The sequence below is a fragment of the Nestor notabilis genome, unplaced genomic scaffold (assembly GCF_000696875.1).
Source record: "Nestor notabilis isolate BGI_N333 unplaced genomic scaffold, ASM69687v1 scaffold24373, whole genome shotgun sequence".
Classification (NCBI taxonomy): Eukaryota; Metazoa; Chordata; class Aves; order Psittaciformes; family Psittacidae; genus Nestor; species Nestor notabilis.
In genome coordinates, this window is record NW_009923655.1 from 7,181 (window position 1) to 23,600 (window position 16,420).

At 37.9% G+C, this 16,420-nt stretch overlaps 1 protein-coding gene across 1 annotated transcript in view; it reads left to right on the forward strand.

Moving 5' to 3' along the window:
* Positions 1-14,280, forward strand: part of CEP97 (centrosomal protein 97kDa) — a 15,335-nt gene extending 1,055 nt beyond the window's left edge. Inside the window, exons 2-11 of the mRNA XM_010012266.1 lie at positions 2,568-2,713; positions 4,017-4,175; positions 4,551-4,652; positions 5,211-5,324; positions 6,649-6,815; positions 8,060-8,224; positions 9,932-10,062; positions 10,611-11,367; positions 12,447-12,522; positions 13,564-14,280. Of these exons, the coding sequence (XP_010010568.1) occupies positions 2,568-2,713; positions 4,017-4,175; positions 4,551-4,652; positions 5,211-5,324; positions 6,649-6,815; positions 8,060-8,224; positions 9,932-10,062; positions 10,611-11,367; positions 12,447-12,522; positions 13,564-14,280 (2,534 nt within the window). The remainder of the gene's footprint in view (positions 1-2,567; positions 2,714-4,016; positions 4,176-4,550; positions 4,653-5,210; positions 5,325-6,648; positions 6,816-8,059; positions 8,225-9,931; positions 10,063-10,610; positions 11,368-12,446; positions 12,523-13,563) is intronic.
* The last annotated feature ends 2,140 nt before the right edge of the window (positions 14,281-16,420 follow it).

The following is a 16,420-nucleotide window of genomic DNA, read 5'->3' on the forward strand; positions in this document are numbered from 1 at the left end:
CGGCCAGGACAACGAGGTGCGAGAAGAACAGCGCTTAGGCAGCCCGTCTTGAGGAGCGGGGGTAGTCGCCTGGCAGTGGGTTTGGCTCTGGGCATGGCCAGGGGTGGCGCGGAGAAGGGCTGTCCAAACTGATGAGGCCCGGGCCCCGAGAAGGGGTTTGCCCTCAGCCTTGTAGAAGGTAGGTCAGGAGTTGAAGTAAGCCCCCTTTTCAGTACAGCAGAGGGCAGAGAGGTCGTGCAATTTCTTGCTTTCTGCCTCTGCCTGAAAGGATGGTGTGTTATAACAACACAATTCTGGCTTTGAAAGCTCGGTGAGTAAGCAAAGGCCTGAGTAAGAGTTGTGAGCTTCTGAGATCTGCTAATGCATCTAGCAGCCAGATGAGTAACAAGCAATTCTTAAATATTTTCTTGGCTACTGAGAGCCTATTAGAAAACCTCATTTATAAAGTATTATACCAGTGAGGCTTTATAGTATGAAATTGTATTACCTTTCTTAAGATATATATGTGTATAGTTCACACTGTATATGGAATAGTCATGCTTAAGCAAGAAAAGTAAAGCACCCTGCTCATTGTAAGGACAGATGCCCTTGAAATGGGAAATATGCTTCTCTGAATCTTAAAAGTTGCCCACAAAGGTTAAAGGATACCCCCAGGCAACCAAGATAGTGTCAGCATCCTAGCTTCTCTAACACCTCTGTGAAACCCTCCCGTTGTCTGGCATTGTAGATAAGTAACTATAGCAAGACTGGCTCCAAGGATGTCTAGATCAATAGAGAAGCAGGTGGATAATGATGCCATAGAAATACAGTTTCTTTGCAATTGGTTGTGTGCGGGTGTTAAGTAGCATTTAGTCTAATCTTGTACCTGAATGCTTGAAAGGTATAAGAACCATATGTAGAACCATATTCAAGGTGATCCAGTTTGAATGGGACACCTCACATGCATGAATAAAAGGATTACACATGCAATTCTGTATTGTGGGTCCTAGCTTCTCTCTGCAGTTGTCGTGGGCCAGTTGTGAATTTTCATAACAAGCCCTTGGATAAATGAGCAGATACAAAATTCCTCTCTTCAGCTAAAACGACCAAGTGGTGGCAGAGGTGGCTACTTCAGTGGAAAACATGCAGTACCTTCTCCACGAATGTGCAGACACAGGAGAGTGACTGTTTCTGGTGCTGTGCTGCTCTTCTGAGCTCTTTGGTGGCTGTAGTTTTAGGAAGCAATGAAAGTGTGATGAATGTCAGAGATTCTTCTTAGAGAAGTATAATCTGTAGTTGACAAAGTGGTACTCCAAAAATGTTTGTCTGCATCTGTAGCATAATTAAACCCTAAAAGACTGCAAATGTCACTAGTGCTGTAGTATGGCATATGCACGGGTTCTTTGTTCTGGCTTTTTGCTAGGTACTTTGCTGGAATATGAGACATTTAGCCTATTGATAAAATTTGGGGACACAAGCATTAAAATCCCAAGGTGATATGCACTCAAGGATTTAGCCAGTGAAGTCCTGGAGTGGAATCTTTGGCTCTGAATTAGACATATTCCTTACCCAATAAGTTAAGGTAGTTAAATACTTAGGATTAGGTATCTGCAGCAGCCAAACTGCTAAAAAAGATCATGTCTTAAAATACATGTTACGAAGTTTTAAAGGGAAGGTTGACTCTTAAGTTTGTTTCTTCTCTGAAGTTTAAGCATCCAACTTCAGACAACAGAGAGGTGTCAGTTTTGGTTTCACATGCTGAAACTTCTCCTTTGAGTTGGTACCTAGAGTGTACTTTATTTAAAAAAACAAAAACGGGGCTAATAATAATTTTCCTTTGAAATGCATAGTCGGGGAAAGAAAAACCTGCAGGTTTTTATTCAGTGGTCTAGCTGTTTGAGGACTTGTTCATGATAAGGCTGTTTTTTCCTCTGGCTGAGGACTGTCACATAGGTATTTCACATTTACGAGTTAAGTGCTCTATCTTCAAATACTTTATCAGGGTGTTTGATGGAACTCTGCAGAAAGGTTAAGTTTATAGGTTTGCATCCTCATCAGGTTTCTGCACATTCTGCTTGATGAAAGGATGGATGCTGCTTAACTTATTTTCAGACCCTGGATATTTCTGTTCTTTGTGCAGTGTGATCCTATGGATGTGGGCTAGACATGTTCTGGGTTTGTCTAAAAGCAGGAATTCAGTTAGAGTGCCTACACATAGCTAGGTAGTTGTAAAACTGCTTAGAACTTGAAAGCTTTGAAGAATTTAAAGATCAAGGATCATACCTTTAAATTTAGCTACTGAAATATTGCTCTGCTTCCCACTTTGGAGGATCTGTTACTGGCTTTCCCAGAATTTTTTATTGGGTTGGAGCCTGGAATGTGTGTTTCAGTAACCTTATCAGTTAGTCTACTATGTTTTGGGTGAAGTAATTTGCTTCAGTTTTACATGGAAAAAGAAGTTCATTTGTGGTTGCAAATTAGCTGCATGCATTATAAAACAAATCTGTTTATCTTGCTTTGCTTTTTTTGTACGCGTTCTCATACATAAAGTGTTGACTTTGGGTCTTTTATTTTTTTATTTTTCTTCTAAGGTTTGGTAGTCAACTGGTCAGGTCAAGGATTACAAAAACTGGGTCCAGCATTACCCTGTGATGCTGATACTCACACTCTGATTCTGGACAAAAACCAGATAATTAAATTAGAGCACTTGGAGAAATGCAGGAATTTGATGCAGGTCAGTGTTGCTTGATTTGAATTTGCTATGAAATAATGGTGCTGTGTTGCTAATTAAAATACTTCTGCTTCAAGGTCATATTATGGAATTAAAAGTTAGCAGTTACTGTCTTCATAGGAGAATAAATGGTGACTTACTAAAATAGAAAGCTTTGTTTTCAGCATAGGTCTACAGTTGATAGCGGGAGAGGCTGTCACCTAGGTAACTACAAAATGAACTAAATAAATCTGAATTGGGGGTGTGGTGTCACTTGGAAAATCTCTGATAATCCAAATTTTGATACTTCTTAGCTTTTGAATACTTGAGCTATGTGACCTTAAAAATAACTACCTTTACTCTATGTAATTGTAAACATGCAGACATACATACAGGACTCTCCTCTCCATTTGGATTTCAGAATTCTTCACAAAGGAATCTGATTGCTAGCCTTAATTTACAAGAATAAAAAAAAAAAAAGCCTTGTGGTTTAGGCTAAAATAGAAATACCAAATAAATAATAGTGGAAAGGATCTGTTGCAGTCTTGTGAATGTATCTATCCATGTAGACCCTGATGTTGCTAGTGTTTATCCTTAATTTTAAGACTAGCAGCAGTCCATTTAAGTTCACAAAGGTATTAATGATAACAATGTTATGCCTGTGCATGGTGTTTGCAAAAATCAGAGTATTAATCTCTCCAGCAAAGCTGTACAAGTCTATGTTAATTATCACAAAGTGACTTCAGATAGACCAGAAGTCACCTAATAGCTTCTAGAGACAAGCTAAACTGACATAGGAGAAGTGGGGTTTGTTGCTACAACAAACCTTCACCAGTCTGCTGTCTTGGTGGTTGTTATTAATGTGGATGTCTAGTCAGGATTTATCCTTTAAAAAGTTTGTGTTTTACAGTCCTGTTAGCACAGAACACTTTTGAGAATTATGTCGAATGCATTTTGTCCTCTGGCATATTGACAGCAAGTATGATTTTACACCAGGAATGGTGTAACAATTTGCACAACGATCTGGCAATTCTGATTTTGAAATCTTGCATTAATATGACATGATTCCTCGTTCATTCTCCTTTATTTAGCTGTTGCTAGGAGAATTTCCTCTAAAGTTTACAGAGTGAGTTGCGAAGACTACTTTCTTTCATCAGTAATTAATTTCCTGGCTGTTGCAATGGTCTGTGTTGTCTGCTTGAAAATGGAATACGTAAATTGAAGAAGTTCCTGGTGGACTATTTTTAACCACTAAAATTAAAAGCCTGTTCTCTCTGTGCAGTTTAATAGTTTAAACTGTTTCTTTTATTTGTGTGTCAATCTGCAGCTCTCTGTAGCCAACAATCGATTGGTGCGAATGATGGGCGTAGCAAAACTGACTAATCTCCGGGTGCTAAACTTGCCTCATAATAGTATTGGGTATGTGGAAGGACTGAAGGATTTGGTGCACCTAGAATGGCTGAACTTGGCAGGAAATAACCTTAAGGTAAAGTATTTAGTCTTTTGTAGTTTTCAGAATCTAGTGTAGTAGAAATTTGGAAAATGTTATGAAGAAATTTGAATTTTTCTGGTTTTGATTGGAACAAATGTTGACATTTTGCATCTACTGGTTTATGAAACAGAAAAGGACAGCTTCTGGACAAGAATTGTATAGGTACAAAATGAAAGGTTTGATATAAAAATTAAAGAGAATTGGGAAATAGTCCCCCAAATAGGAAAAAATTATCGTCTTTAAAATGAAACTGTAAAAACAGTTTTCATTTTGGGTCACTTATCTGCTGTTTTTTAGGTTTCAAAATAATTTATAATTGTTATTTAATGACTGAGAGTTACTATGAGTAATTGACTTCTTTTTTTGTAGGCCGTTGAGCAAATCAATTCCTGTCTGTCTCTTCAGCATCTTGATTTGTCTGACAACAACATAGCTCAATTAGGTGATCTCTCCAAGCTGAAGTTGCTGAAGGTAGCTGCTGTTTTATCTCTGGGTTTGTTACATTCTTTGCATGAAGAAATTTGCTATGAAAATTGCTGCCTTTTAAAGCATTCATTATTCAAACACTAATTCTTAAAACATTTTAATTAATCACTATAATTTCTAGAGGGAAGCATATGAAAATTCTTCTCCTTGTTTTCAAGTTGCAGGAACTGAGGCAGTGGGTTGTTTGGGGTTTTTTTTTGTTTGTTTGTTTTTTTTCTATAATTACTCTAATGATTTTGGTAAAGATAACAGGGTGATATCTCGTTCATAGCTCTTGGTTCTCTTGTCTCATGCCTCAGCACAAACACTGTAGAGAACAATGTTTCCAATTATTTTTCTTTTCTGTGACTACTGTATTTTTAAATGAGAAGGTTTTTCTCCCATTATGTAAAACATAAAAAATCAGTTTTCCTGTGCTAGAATAAACAAAAAATAATTTTGATGATACCAGAAAGCCTTAATTATAGTTCTTTTGTGTTTATTGTGCAGATACTGCTTGAACAAAAACTATGATCAAACATACACCATATTTTTATTTTACAGACTCTGTTGCTACATGGAAATATTATAACTTCACTTCGCACTGCCCCTGTTTGTCTACCTCAGAATCTGACTGTTTTTTCTCTGGCAGAAAATGAAATCAGAGACTTAAATGAGGTAAGACATAGAAGAGATCACCTTGCCTTTAGGTAGACTGAAAGCAGGTAGTGTGATAATTCTTTTGAGTGTGTAACTGAAAATGAGCTCCCTCTTCTGAAACAACCCATGTTGATAGAAGTAATTTTTAATAGTTTATATGTAATAACTATGTTAACATTAGCTGCCTTTTAATTTTAAAATTTATGCTCTAAAGAAAATTTGCCTTTTTTTCTTTTATGTTTGTATATTATTCAAGGATGTCAGAAGTATACTTTAAGGAATAAATTTACATAGGGCTTTTCATTATTGAAGATTGAAAGCTGAGCTGATTAGCTGCTGCAGAGGGCTTCTGCAGCTGCTCTGTTTAGAACAGATGTTTGAAATGCCCCTGTTGCAACTGAAAGATTTTGGGCCCATGTCTTATTTTATCTATTTCTCAAACACTGTATGAGAGAAACAAAAATTCTGCCTGTGATTTTTGTCTTTATTGTTTTGTTTTGTATGGGGTTTTTTTTGTGTTTTCTGTTTGGTTGGTTTCTTTGGGTTGGGTGTGGGGTTTCGTTGGGGGGTTGTTTTTGTTTTGTTTTGGTTTGTTTGGTTTTTTTTAATATAAGTAGCAGCCAAAACTGTCAGTTTGACTTCCATGCTGGAAGAAAAGTCTTACTTTGGTAATACATCTCCTCTTTAAAACATGATAGTGTTTCTCCAGCTTTTAACTTTGCCATTTTTTTTGTTAAACTCTGAATACCTGTTGTAGTAGGCTGGAATGATGGAAATAATACACTTTTCTATGCATAAAGGCCCATTCCCAGATTTTAAGAGAAGCTAATGCTTTCCAAGGGCTATAGTACTTAAAGGAGAATTAATGGGGAAATGGCAGTAATTGATAGAAGGTCATTTGAAGATCACAGAATCCTAGAATGCTTTGGGTTGGAAGGGGCCTTAAAGATCATCTAGTTCCAACCCCCCACCATAGGCAGGGACACCTTCCCTTAGACCAGGTTGCTCAAAGCCCCATCCAACCTGGCCATGAACACTGCCACAGATGGGGCAGCCACAGCTTCTCTGGGCAACTTGTTCCAGTGTCTCACCACCCTCACAGTGAAGAATTTCTTCAGTATATCTCATCTAAATCTCTTCCAGTTTAAAGCCACTGTTCCTTGTCCTGTTGCTACATGCCTGTGTAAAAAGATGTTCATGTTTAAAAAGGGAATGTGATTTTCAGAGTATTTGTAATTATGTTGTTTTGTGTAAGATGTCTAGCTGTTACTAGGATAAATGTGGTACATTCTGTAAGCATTTAATGGCTCTGCACAGTTAAAAAATGTCTTGTTCTCTCAAGGTTTCTTTCCTGACCTCTCTCCGTCAATTGGAACAGTTGTCAATTATGAACAATCCTTGTGTGATGGCCACACCTTCTATCCCTGGCTTTGACTACAGGCCGTATATTGTCAGCTGGTGTCTGAACCTTAAAGTTCTAGATGGATATGTGATTTCTCAGAAGGAAAGGTGATATAATAGTATTGAATCTATAAAATTATCAAATAAAGTTTGGCTCAATTGAAATAACATTTTTATGTAATAAAAAAATGGAAAAGTGCTAATGATTTGAAATCCTGTTTGTATTGCTAAAGGCCATATGAGATACAGGCCAGTGAAATTATAGCAAAAGCTACACTGTTTCATCTGTTACACTGATTTTGTAAGATCTCATGTTTATTTAAGTAGAAATGTCAAGTTAAGCTTTTGTTTTGTTACTCATCTCACAGTAGTACTTTTACAGAGCAAAACTATGGCAGCAATTTATCAATGTTCTGTTACCCCTTCTAAACTTACAGCCTCTTTGACTTTGCAGAATGAGACAATAGGTAGATGTGAAAGTATTATCTTGGGGGAAGCTCAAACATGCCCTTTTATAAACGGCCTTATGTGCATGTGCATTTCTACACTTTTTGTATCAGTTAGTCAAATATTATTTAGCTCAAATCACTTGTTACTGTAATCATTGTGATCACTGTATCTGTGGGACAGTAGCGACATCTTCTTGAAGTTCTTGATGTCAGAATAGTCCAAGCATAAATATTATCCAGTATAAACACAGTCCAGTTCTAGTCCAATACATTAACATATTCCAGGATATTAATGTCTTCCTTTTTTTGCCTGTTACTAAAATAAAAAGCTGCCTTTTTGGTCAAAGTTAAACCAGTTGTGTTTCTGTTTCACCATAACATATTATGACTTTCTCAGAAAGATGCCTGTAAGAATTCTAGATTTATTTTTTCATGACTGATCGGATTTTCTGTATTAGCTGTATTATTGTATATAGATCTATTAAATGTTCTAGGACTGAAGAGCATTTAATTTAAAAGCAGATTTCAGTTGTTGAATACTTTCAGCAAGATACACTCTCTGTGCCTATTCTGCATGTTTGTGTGAACTTTTCTGTGAAAGCTTTGCTGATAAATTTGTTGACACAAACATGTTTTCGGTGCTTGAAGACTACACACAAATAAAGCAGAGACCGCACAGTTTTTGTCAGTTGTTTGTCTGTATCATCAATGCTTATATAAGGGAATACTTGTTAATTATCCTGGTAATGAAATTCTCAGTTCCTCTGGGCACTGCTTATGTTCTAAGTTTTGATTAGATTTGTAGATTAGTGTTTAAGTACCCACTAGAAGAACAGTAATCAAAGGAGACTTAGGAAGTTTATGCCATCCATTAATGGTGACTGTTTTCCCCCTTCGTAACAGTTTGAAAGCAGAGTGGCTCTACAGTCAAGGTAAAGGAAGATCGTATCGCCCTGGGCAGCATGTTCAGCTAGTCCAGTACTTAGCTACTGTTTGTCCTCTTATATCAACATATGGTCTCCAGACTGAAGAGGATGCCAAACTGGAAAAAATACTGAGTAAACAAAGGTGAGAAGTTCCTGTTTCCCTCTTGTTAGAGAGTGTAAGTGAGAATATGATGATAGGTCTTACGTTTTATATATAATAAGATTTCTATTTAAGTATTTCAAAACAACAGTGAGGGCTCTGGAGATAAGAGTAGTAATGGCAGTCTAGGATGTGTCCTAGAGGGGAATGAGAGGCAAGAACACAGCAGCAGGAGTGTTTCTTGCTTGCCAAGCCATTTGGGGCAAATTCTCTATATTTTTTCAGTCTGTTCTCTGTAGGACACTGAAGATGATTTGTGTTATTTTAACCACACTCCTATCTACTGAGAGGTTGGGTTTTGTTTGTTTTTTTTTTTTCCCCGCAGAGAAAGTAAGGAAAACCTCACAGCTTAGATTAATTTTAGTTTTAAATGAAGGCTGTTGTGGTAAACTGGTTTGGTAGCCACTTCTTTTGTTAATGTGTTCTTTCTTGGTTTTAGAGTTAAGGTGGTTCTTTGAGTGACACTGTTCCCGCAAAGTGGTGCGCATCACAATATCTGTATCTGGCATCTCAGGTCTGTCAGCGGAGGCCTCTGTAGAGCCTGTTGGCTCTGCCAGCAGTAGCTGTTCTGCTAAGGACTATGCAAGTAGATACGGAGAATCACAGTGGTGCACTTTCCTCTTATGAAAAGGTTATGAAATTGGGATTAGCCAGAAAACATAACAATACAGGTATCCCAGTTCCCCAGGACCTATTGACAAAGCTTTTTTGCAGAAAGATGAGAGCAGAAGGGTCAGCTCAAAGGAGTAGGCCATGTAAGTTGCACAGTGGGAGCAGAAAGCTGGGCAGCAGAAGTGTTGTGGTAAGCAGGAAGGCAGTATCTCATCAAAAGGGCTGGAAACTTGGGAGGATCTGGAAGGAGCTACTACATGTTTTTGTAGTGTAATTTGATCTCCAAAAGGAAATTATAGAACTATTGGGGGTATTTCAGAGGAGAAGGTACAGTAAAAGCATATTGACATTGAAATTTCCAGCTAGGTGCTCTGACATTCACATGATGATTCTGGGGAGGATTCAGGAAGCTGACTTGCAAAATAGAATTCTTTAAAACAACCCCAAAACCAAAAATCCCCTCACCAAAAAACAATCCCCCGAAATCCCTAGTACATACGTATAAATAGTATGCACATACATGTGATTTACAAGGCAGTTTGACTTTCTGACTTCTGCCTCATGATCTTTGAATTTAGCTGGACTGAAACAACCTGTGTTTTTTCTCAGTTTGTAGAAGATGATGTTATGTTTGTGTCAATGCTGATTTTTATTAGGATTTTGTCCCTTTAGTAACAGGGACACCCTTTCCTTGATTTGGTCATTTTCAAATGTAAAAGACACTGCCTCCGTTCCTCAAACTCCTCTATACATACAAGCATAATGTATCCTGCAGCAGACAGTTAAAATATCAGAATATATATAGTCAGAATTGCATGTTGGATTTTTCTTCTTTTTTTAATATACGTACACGTAATGAAGAAAAGGGGCAAGAGGAAGGAGAACAGGAGCAGTCTGTGCAACCCCTACTTTGTGAGTAGTCCTGTTAGTGTCTTGTAGGGAGCTGCATAACAGGCATCTTGTTTAGAATGGTTAGATCACTTGTTTCCTTTAAAGTAGTTGAAAGTTTCTTTTAGATGTTTTCTGTACCCCAAAACTTTAAAATAAATATAAAAATCTATTGGAACTCTGTGCTAGGCTTCACCAGAGGCAGTTGATGCATCAAAACCAAAACGAAGGACCACCTACATCTACTCCCAACAAAACACCACCAGCCACTCATGAACACAGCAGTCCAGCCCAGCCACCACAGATAGTTCTTGAAAGGGGTAAGAAGCTAATCTGCACCTGTGAGCTAACCTGTGGAAATAATTTATTATTTTTTTTTTTTGTGTAACATAGATAACTGGAGAGAATTTCGGAACAAAGCCCTGTTATTAGTCTATTGATTTTTCTTTTTGAGACTTTCAATTGAAGTTATACTTTGTCTTCTAAAAATACATGTTTATTCATGTCTTGAATGTCTTTCACCTAATAATCTTACTAGACTGTTAGTAAGTTTGTTAGATGAAAAACACAACCCAGTAAACTAAAGAGTTATTACTTTTGACTGTTGCATCTGATAAAAGTGTAACTTCTTGGGGAGGGGGGCCAGTTTGTGCAATTTACTATACACAGTATTTGCAAAGTTTGTGGGTGTTACTGTGATAAGCAGTTATTGTCCTTCTTATACAGAAATAATGCTTATCACTACTGGCACTTTAGATCTTACACACCCAGGTTCTAACTGTCTAAACCAAATTGTGAATCCCTGTGAATTAAATTATATTATTCAAATTACTATGACACTTTTGAATACAGTTTTCTGCCTATCTAGAACCTATGATCCAGAAGAATTCTTGGGTTGGACCAAGTGCAAGTGATGATCATTCCTATGCAGTAAAGAACACTTCTCTTCTTGAAAGAAGTTTTCACAAGGAGCTATACCTCGAAGATATACAGACTGATGAAGACAAACTAAACAGCAGCCTTTTATCATCAGAGTCTACTTTCATGCCAGTTGCTTCAGGATTGTCTCTTGTGTCTCCTACTTCAGACCTGAAGCTAGATGGAATCAATCTGGGCTTAGAAGATGATGATGGTACGGTGATCGAATGTGCGAAGGATGTTAATAGTGGAGAAACAACTAACAAGCAAGAAGCTTCATGTGTTACAAGAGAGCACTCCAACAGAGCAGTGGGAAGTGTGGATACTCAAGAGAATATCAAAGAGAGTATTCGGTTGCCGCCTTCTAATCCAGTAACAGATAGCCTTACTGCTAATACTAGCAATTGTTCAGCGTCCTCTGGAGACCAAGTTCTACATAGTCACCCCAGCACCTCAGGAGGAGCTGAATTGGGAGTTACAACTCTCTATCCTGACCAGATGACAGGAGAAAGTTCTCATTCATTAGCTGTTGTTGATCGAAGTGCAACTGAACTGCAGAGAATGACTAAAGCAGCTACCAAGCTTCAGGCCTGCTGGAGAGGATTTTACACAAGGAACTACCATCTCCGAGCCAAGGAAGTGCGCTATGAAATTCGACTAAACAGAATGCAGGAGCACATCATTTGCTTAACTGATGAAATAGAAAAGTAAGTTGAGGTCATGCTGTGTGTATTTTCAAATCTGAATGGATATAACCACTGTTCAAGGATATTTCAGAACGGGTATAAATGGGTCTTGATGTAACTACTCACAGTAGAACCTAGCATCAGTAATAGAAAACTCTGATTACAGTAGCAGATCACTTCCTGTAAGAAAAGCACAGTTATGCACATAACTGTTCATATTCTCGAAGTGCCTTCTATGAGTGGGTTGGGTTAGAATGCATTTTTTTCTATTCCTCTATTAGTAGGCCTTGCATGTTTCACTGCATAACCAAAATAGAAATTGCTAAGTGTGATGATTTTTTTTCTTGTCTCCTAGCAATTACAGTCTATAAATGAAGTGTCCATATTGAGAGTCATTGCTCTGTTACTGCTGAAAAGAAGAATTCTCTCTGCCTTGCATGCTACAATTTTAAAATGTGATTCTATGCTTGATTCTGGTTCCTTTTTTTTTTTTTTTTTTTTTTTTTTTTTAATTGGGGGATCCTGTGGAACCACATTTGGAGGAGGTCGTTATTAAAGTTCCTCAATTTGTAAGATACAGATTGCAGATTTGGTTAGTATCTCTCTGGATCAGCCCAGAAATTGACAGTCTGACCAGGCTCGTTTTCTTTACTATCAGAAGCCACAAAAGTTCTGTGAATCAAGTTGAGCCTTTGAACTTCTAGAAACTTCCAGTGCTTACACATCATACCTATATCCAAGTAGTATCATTTAGGGAGAACATAATTTGAAATGGAGGAGCACTATTTCGGGAGGGAGTTTTGTGCAGGAAAAAATAAAGGGCTGTGGTTCAGTTTACAGAAATAAACTTAAAGTAGTGGCAAGTCGATAAATGTGCTGCAGCAAAAGGAAGCAGCATCTTAACATAACTCTGAAAAAGAAACTTGAAGTCAGCAGCTGGATATTGGTGACAAGCCAGACTGCAGTAATGTCTTAATGTTGGTCTCTGTATCTTTCAAGAGTGCGGCTATGTACATAGGCATTTTTATGTATTCTTGTTTATCTTGTTGTTGAAATGGTGCTTATTTAAGCTGCATAAATTTGAATGTGTGTTCTTGCAGACTGAGGAAAGAAAAAGAGGAAGACAAGATTCAAAGGCTTGTACAGGAGGAAGCTGTCAGATTTCTTTGGAACCAGGTAGAGAGTTTTAGTCCTCTTATTTTTCTGCTTACATATGAATTTGAAAAGCATTATTTCATCCTGTAGATCCTGAAGAGATAGTCGATATGGTTCATTTTTTTTCCAATAATAACCTGGGTGGCTTATTGGAATCTAATTGCTGTGTTGTTTACTGGTATTCTGAGGGAAAATAACATTCAGAAGTATTAGTGCTGGAACACTGGTTTTGTTACAGAAGGCTAAATTATAGCCTTGTGCAAGGAGGACAAAATGAAAGGGAAGCTAAACAAATGTAGCAGAAGTGTGAAGAATGATGTGACTGCTAGATGCCCAAGGCAATGAAATGGTGTCAAGCTGTGTTGCTTGTGAGCAACTAATTTCTAAATTAGAAAGGTTATTAATACATCTAATAAGCTATTATTTCAAATATAAGACTGACTATTTTCTTAAGCATGGTTTTTATCATTAAGGTTCCCCATCCTTTCTGTTTTTCAGAACAGATTCCTTTTTCTTCAGGTTCCTGAAATGAGAGGCTTTTGTGCTCTGTCAGTGTTGGGTATCTAGGGTTAAACCCCTTTTTTTTTGACAATGGGAAGACCTCATAGCAGCCTTCCAGTGTCTGAAGGGGGCCTACAAGGATGGAATTTTCATCAGGGACTGTAGTGATAGGGGTAATGGGTTCAAACTTAAACAGGAGATTTTTAGGTTAGATATAAGGAAGAAGTTCTTTACTGTGAGGGTGGTGAGGCACTGGAACAGGTTGCCCAAAGAAGTGATAAAGGCTCCATCCTGTCAGTTTTCAAGGCCAGGTTGGACAGAGCCTTGGATGGCATGGTCTAAGGGGAGGCGCCCCTGCCTATGGCAGGGAGGGGTTGGAACTAGATGATCTTAAGTTCCTTTCCAACCCAAACCATCTTATGATTCTGTGTTTTCACTGAAGGTATAGTTCACTCAGTTTTAAATCTTATACTACTTTGTTGCTGGATGCAAGAAATACTCTAAAAATGAAAATACTTTCTTAGTTGCATTTCATAATGAAATTCTCTCTATACTTTACAGGTTAAATCCCTTCAACAATGGCAGCTTTCAGTGACACAAAATTTAGGTGCCACTTGGCAACCTGGGATCCCGTCAGCCAGTCCTTTCTGTCCATCTGAACAATCTATTCAATCATCCACACTTGAGCAAGAAACCCCACCAGATGTTAGTTCTGCTTGGTTAGTTCCAGCTAATGACGTTCTTCAGGAGAAGTCTTTTTTGCAGTTCCCAGATTCTGGTTTTCAGTCTTCTGCAGCTGATCAGACTTATACTGGTGACCTGTGTAGCTCTGAAAAGAGTTTAACAGAAGGGACTGAGAGCTCTCTTTCAGTGGATACTGTCAAACAATGTGGCAATTCTGTTTCAGCATATTCTTCAGATATAGAGGATGGCCATGGGGAATGTGGGCAAAGTAGAGAGAGCTCTACTAGTGAGCAGGACACCAGACTAATACAAGAGTATTTGAAATCTGTTCAGCAGCTGGAAGAGGCTGAGGAAGGGACCAATTGCAATGATGAAACAGAGAGTAGGTGGCTACAAATCACTGTTCCAGCAGAAAGCCAAGATTCTTCATCTGACACTATCTTTACAGATCTCCCCCAAGATACATCTTCCCCTGTCCAAGGTGAAATCAGTCAGACGCCAGACAGCTGCAAAATGAATTCAGGAATAGTAGAAGGGAAGCAAGCGGACTGCGATTCTTCGTTTCAGATGCTACATGTTGGAATAGCTGTATAATAGGCGCAGTTTCACAAAGGACTAAGGATTCCATTTGGCTTTCATTTCTTCTTCCCATCTGTACAAAACTTTTGTGTGCTATTTCAGATTTTGATTCATGTTATTAATTTATGTTTTAATTATTTTATTAATGTTGCTGAGCACTGACACTAACTATGCTAACCTAAAATCAGCAAAGTTCTCAGTGACAATCATTATACACTTTATTTTCAAACATAAAACTGTTATCCTAATAACTGGCTTCCATTAAATTAATTCTGAAGGTTGGGGATGGGGGTGGTGTTTCCTGTAAATTCACTTCAGTGAACATGTTAATAAGTCTTTGAATTTTTTCTTAAGTACAGGATTGAGTTCTTACTTTGCAAAGAAAAGGAAACAAAACAGGAAGAAACAGTCAATGGAGTCAATATAGGCACTGTGTGTGTGTATGGATACAACTTGATGATAAAGATGAAAGCAGTTGCCTTTCAGACTTCTTTTGGCTTTAGCAAGAGTAGTTTGGTCAGTGTTTCAAAGATGCATTCCATGAAACAAGTGTCCAAGTCAGTGACTTCTTTTTGTCACTTAATTGAAGCTGCTGGCTTCAATTGGGTCATTTACATACATACTGAAACAAGGATTACTGGAGTGAGACCTTGGGGACCTTTGCCCTGGGGTTGAATTTCCCTGCTTTCTCAGGTAAGACTCAAAGAGGAACCAGTTGCAGCCTTTACTAAATAAAGAATTTCAAAAGGGCATGTGGTTTGGGAACATCATATCTGAGACTGCACTGCTGGGTTACAGTAGTAGAATTGGTGATGTATGTTCTGCTTCCGCAAGGATGCTACTATCATGTAGGATTTGGATCCACATGGCTTTTAAGACACTAGTGTGTTTAATGGATCATAACTACTTCTATCTACAGGTATAAATATTAAAAGCAAATGCCATGGCTTAAAACTATTTCTTGACATCTGTATTAGGCTTTCCGTTTGTTATTTCTGTGTATTTCCATTATTTGATATTGTAATTAGATGTGGATAAAAAGCTGTGTTTCTTCCCTGTTGGCAAATGTGCTCAGTTACCTAGGTTATGCTTTCCACTTAAACACTGGGCAAAGCAATAGGGTTTGTAACTTGCCTAGCCATTACTATCTTGGTATTGGTTTTGTTTTAATGGCAAGAGATCAGGTATCTCAATGGACCACAAAAATGGCAAGGAAAATCTGTTTTGCCATGTAATTTGTGATGGGAACTAGTAAAATAAAAGGTGATGTTGTGATTTCTAGGGGTCAGTTCAGTTTGCTAATACTGCATTTTGCAATGTGTATTGGAAGGCCAGTGTTTCAGTAGTTTGCTAATATTCACTTCTTCGATATAAGGCACATGCATATTCTAATTCTCTGAATCCACAGGTTAACTTCTGGTGCTATGGTGTCATTAAAATGATCTAGTGCTGTTTTCAAGTGACTTTTATGGCCATGTTGCTATGTAAAGTAACTTAATTTTTATAAAAGCTTTGGTTGCTTGTCAATTTTAGGATCTGAGCTGAAATTTACCACTACTCAGGAGTTTGGCTTAAGGCCTCAAAATAGCCTTTTTTTAGAATATAAATAATGTATTGGACTTGTACCAACCATCTGACAAGTGGTGAAGTTCACCTTGGAAGTCTAAAGCTTGCCTTTGTGTATAAAGTAGCCATCATCTCTTTTTCCCCACCCCCAAAGAAGTAAGTTCTAGAGCACTGACTTCCCAAAAGAGCTGTCACTGCAGTTAAGCTGACATATGACTGTACCTTGCGTAAGTGTTTAAGAAAAACAGCTGAGCTGGTAGATTCTTAGCGTGCTATCTTTCTAACTCAGTCTAATTACAACATGTTTGTACCATAACCGTATTCATAATTAGATCTTAGAGCATGAGTGTGCTTGTGTATTAAAAGTGGTACAGGTGCATTGATGTATCACAACATCTAAATAACTGTTCAAAGAAGCGTGTAGTCTACATGATCATACCCTTGTCCTCTGAAGGTTCTCAGCTTGGAGAGAGAAATCTGCCATGCTTGGAGATGCCTGCGGTTCATAGGATTTGGCTCAAAAAAATATAATCTCATGTAAACCTTTAAGGAGGCTTTCTTTGGGTTTTGAGAGAGAAATTATTTCTGC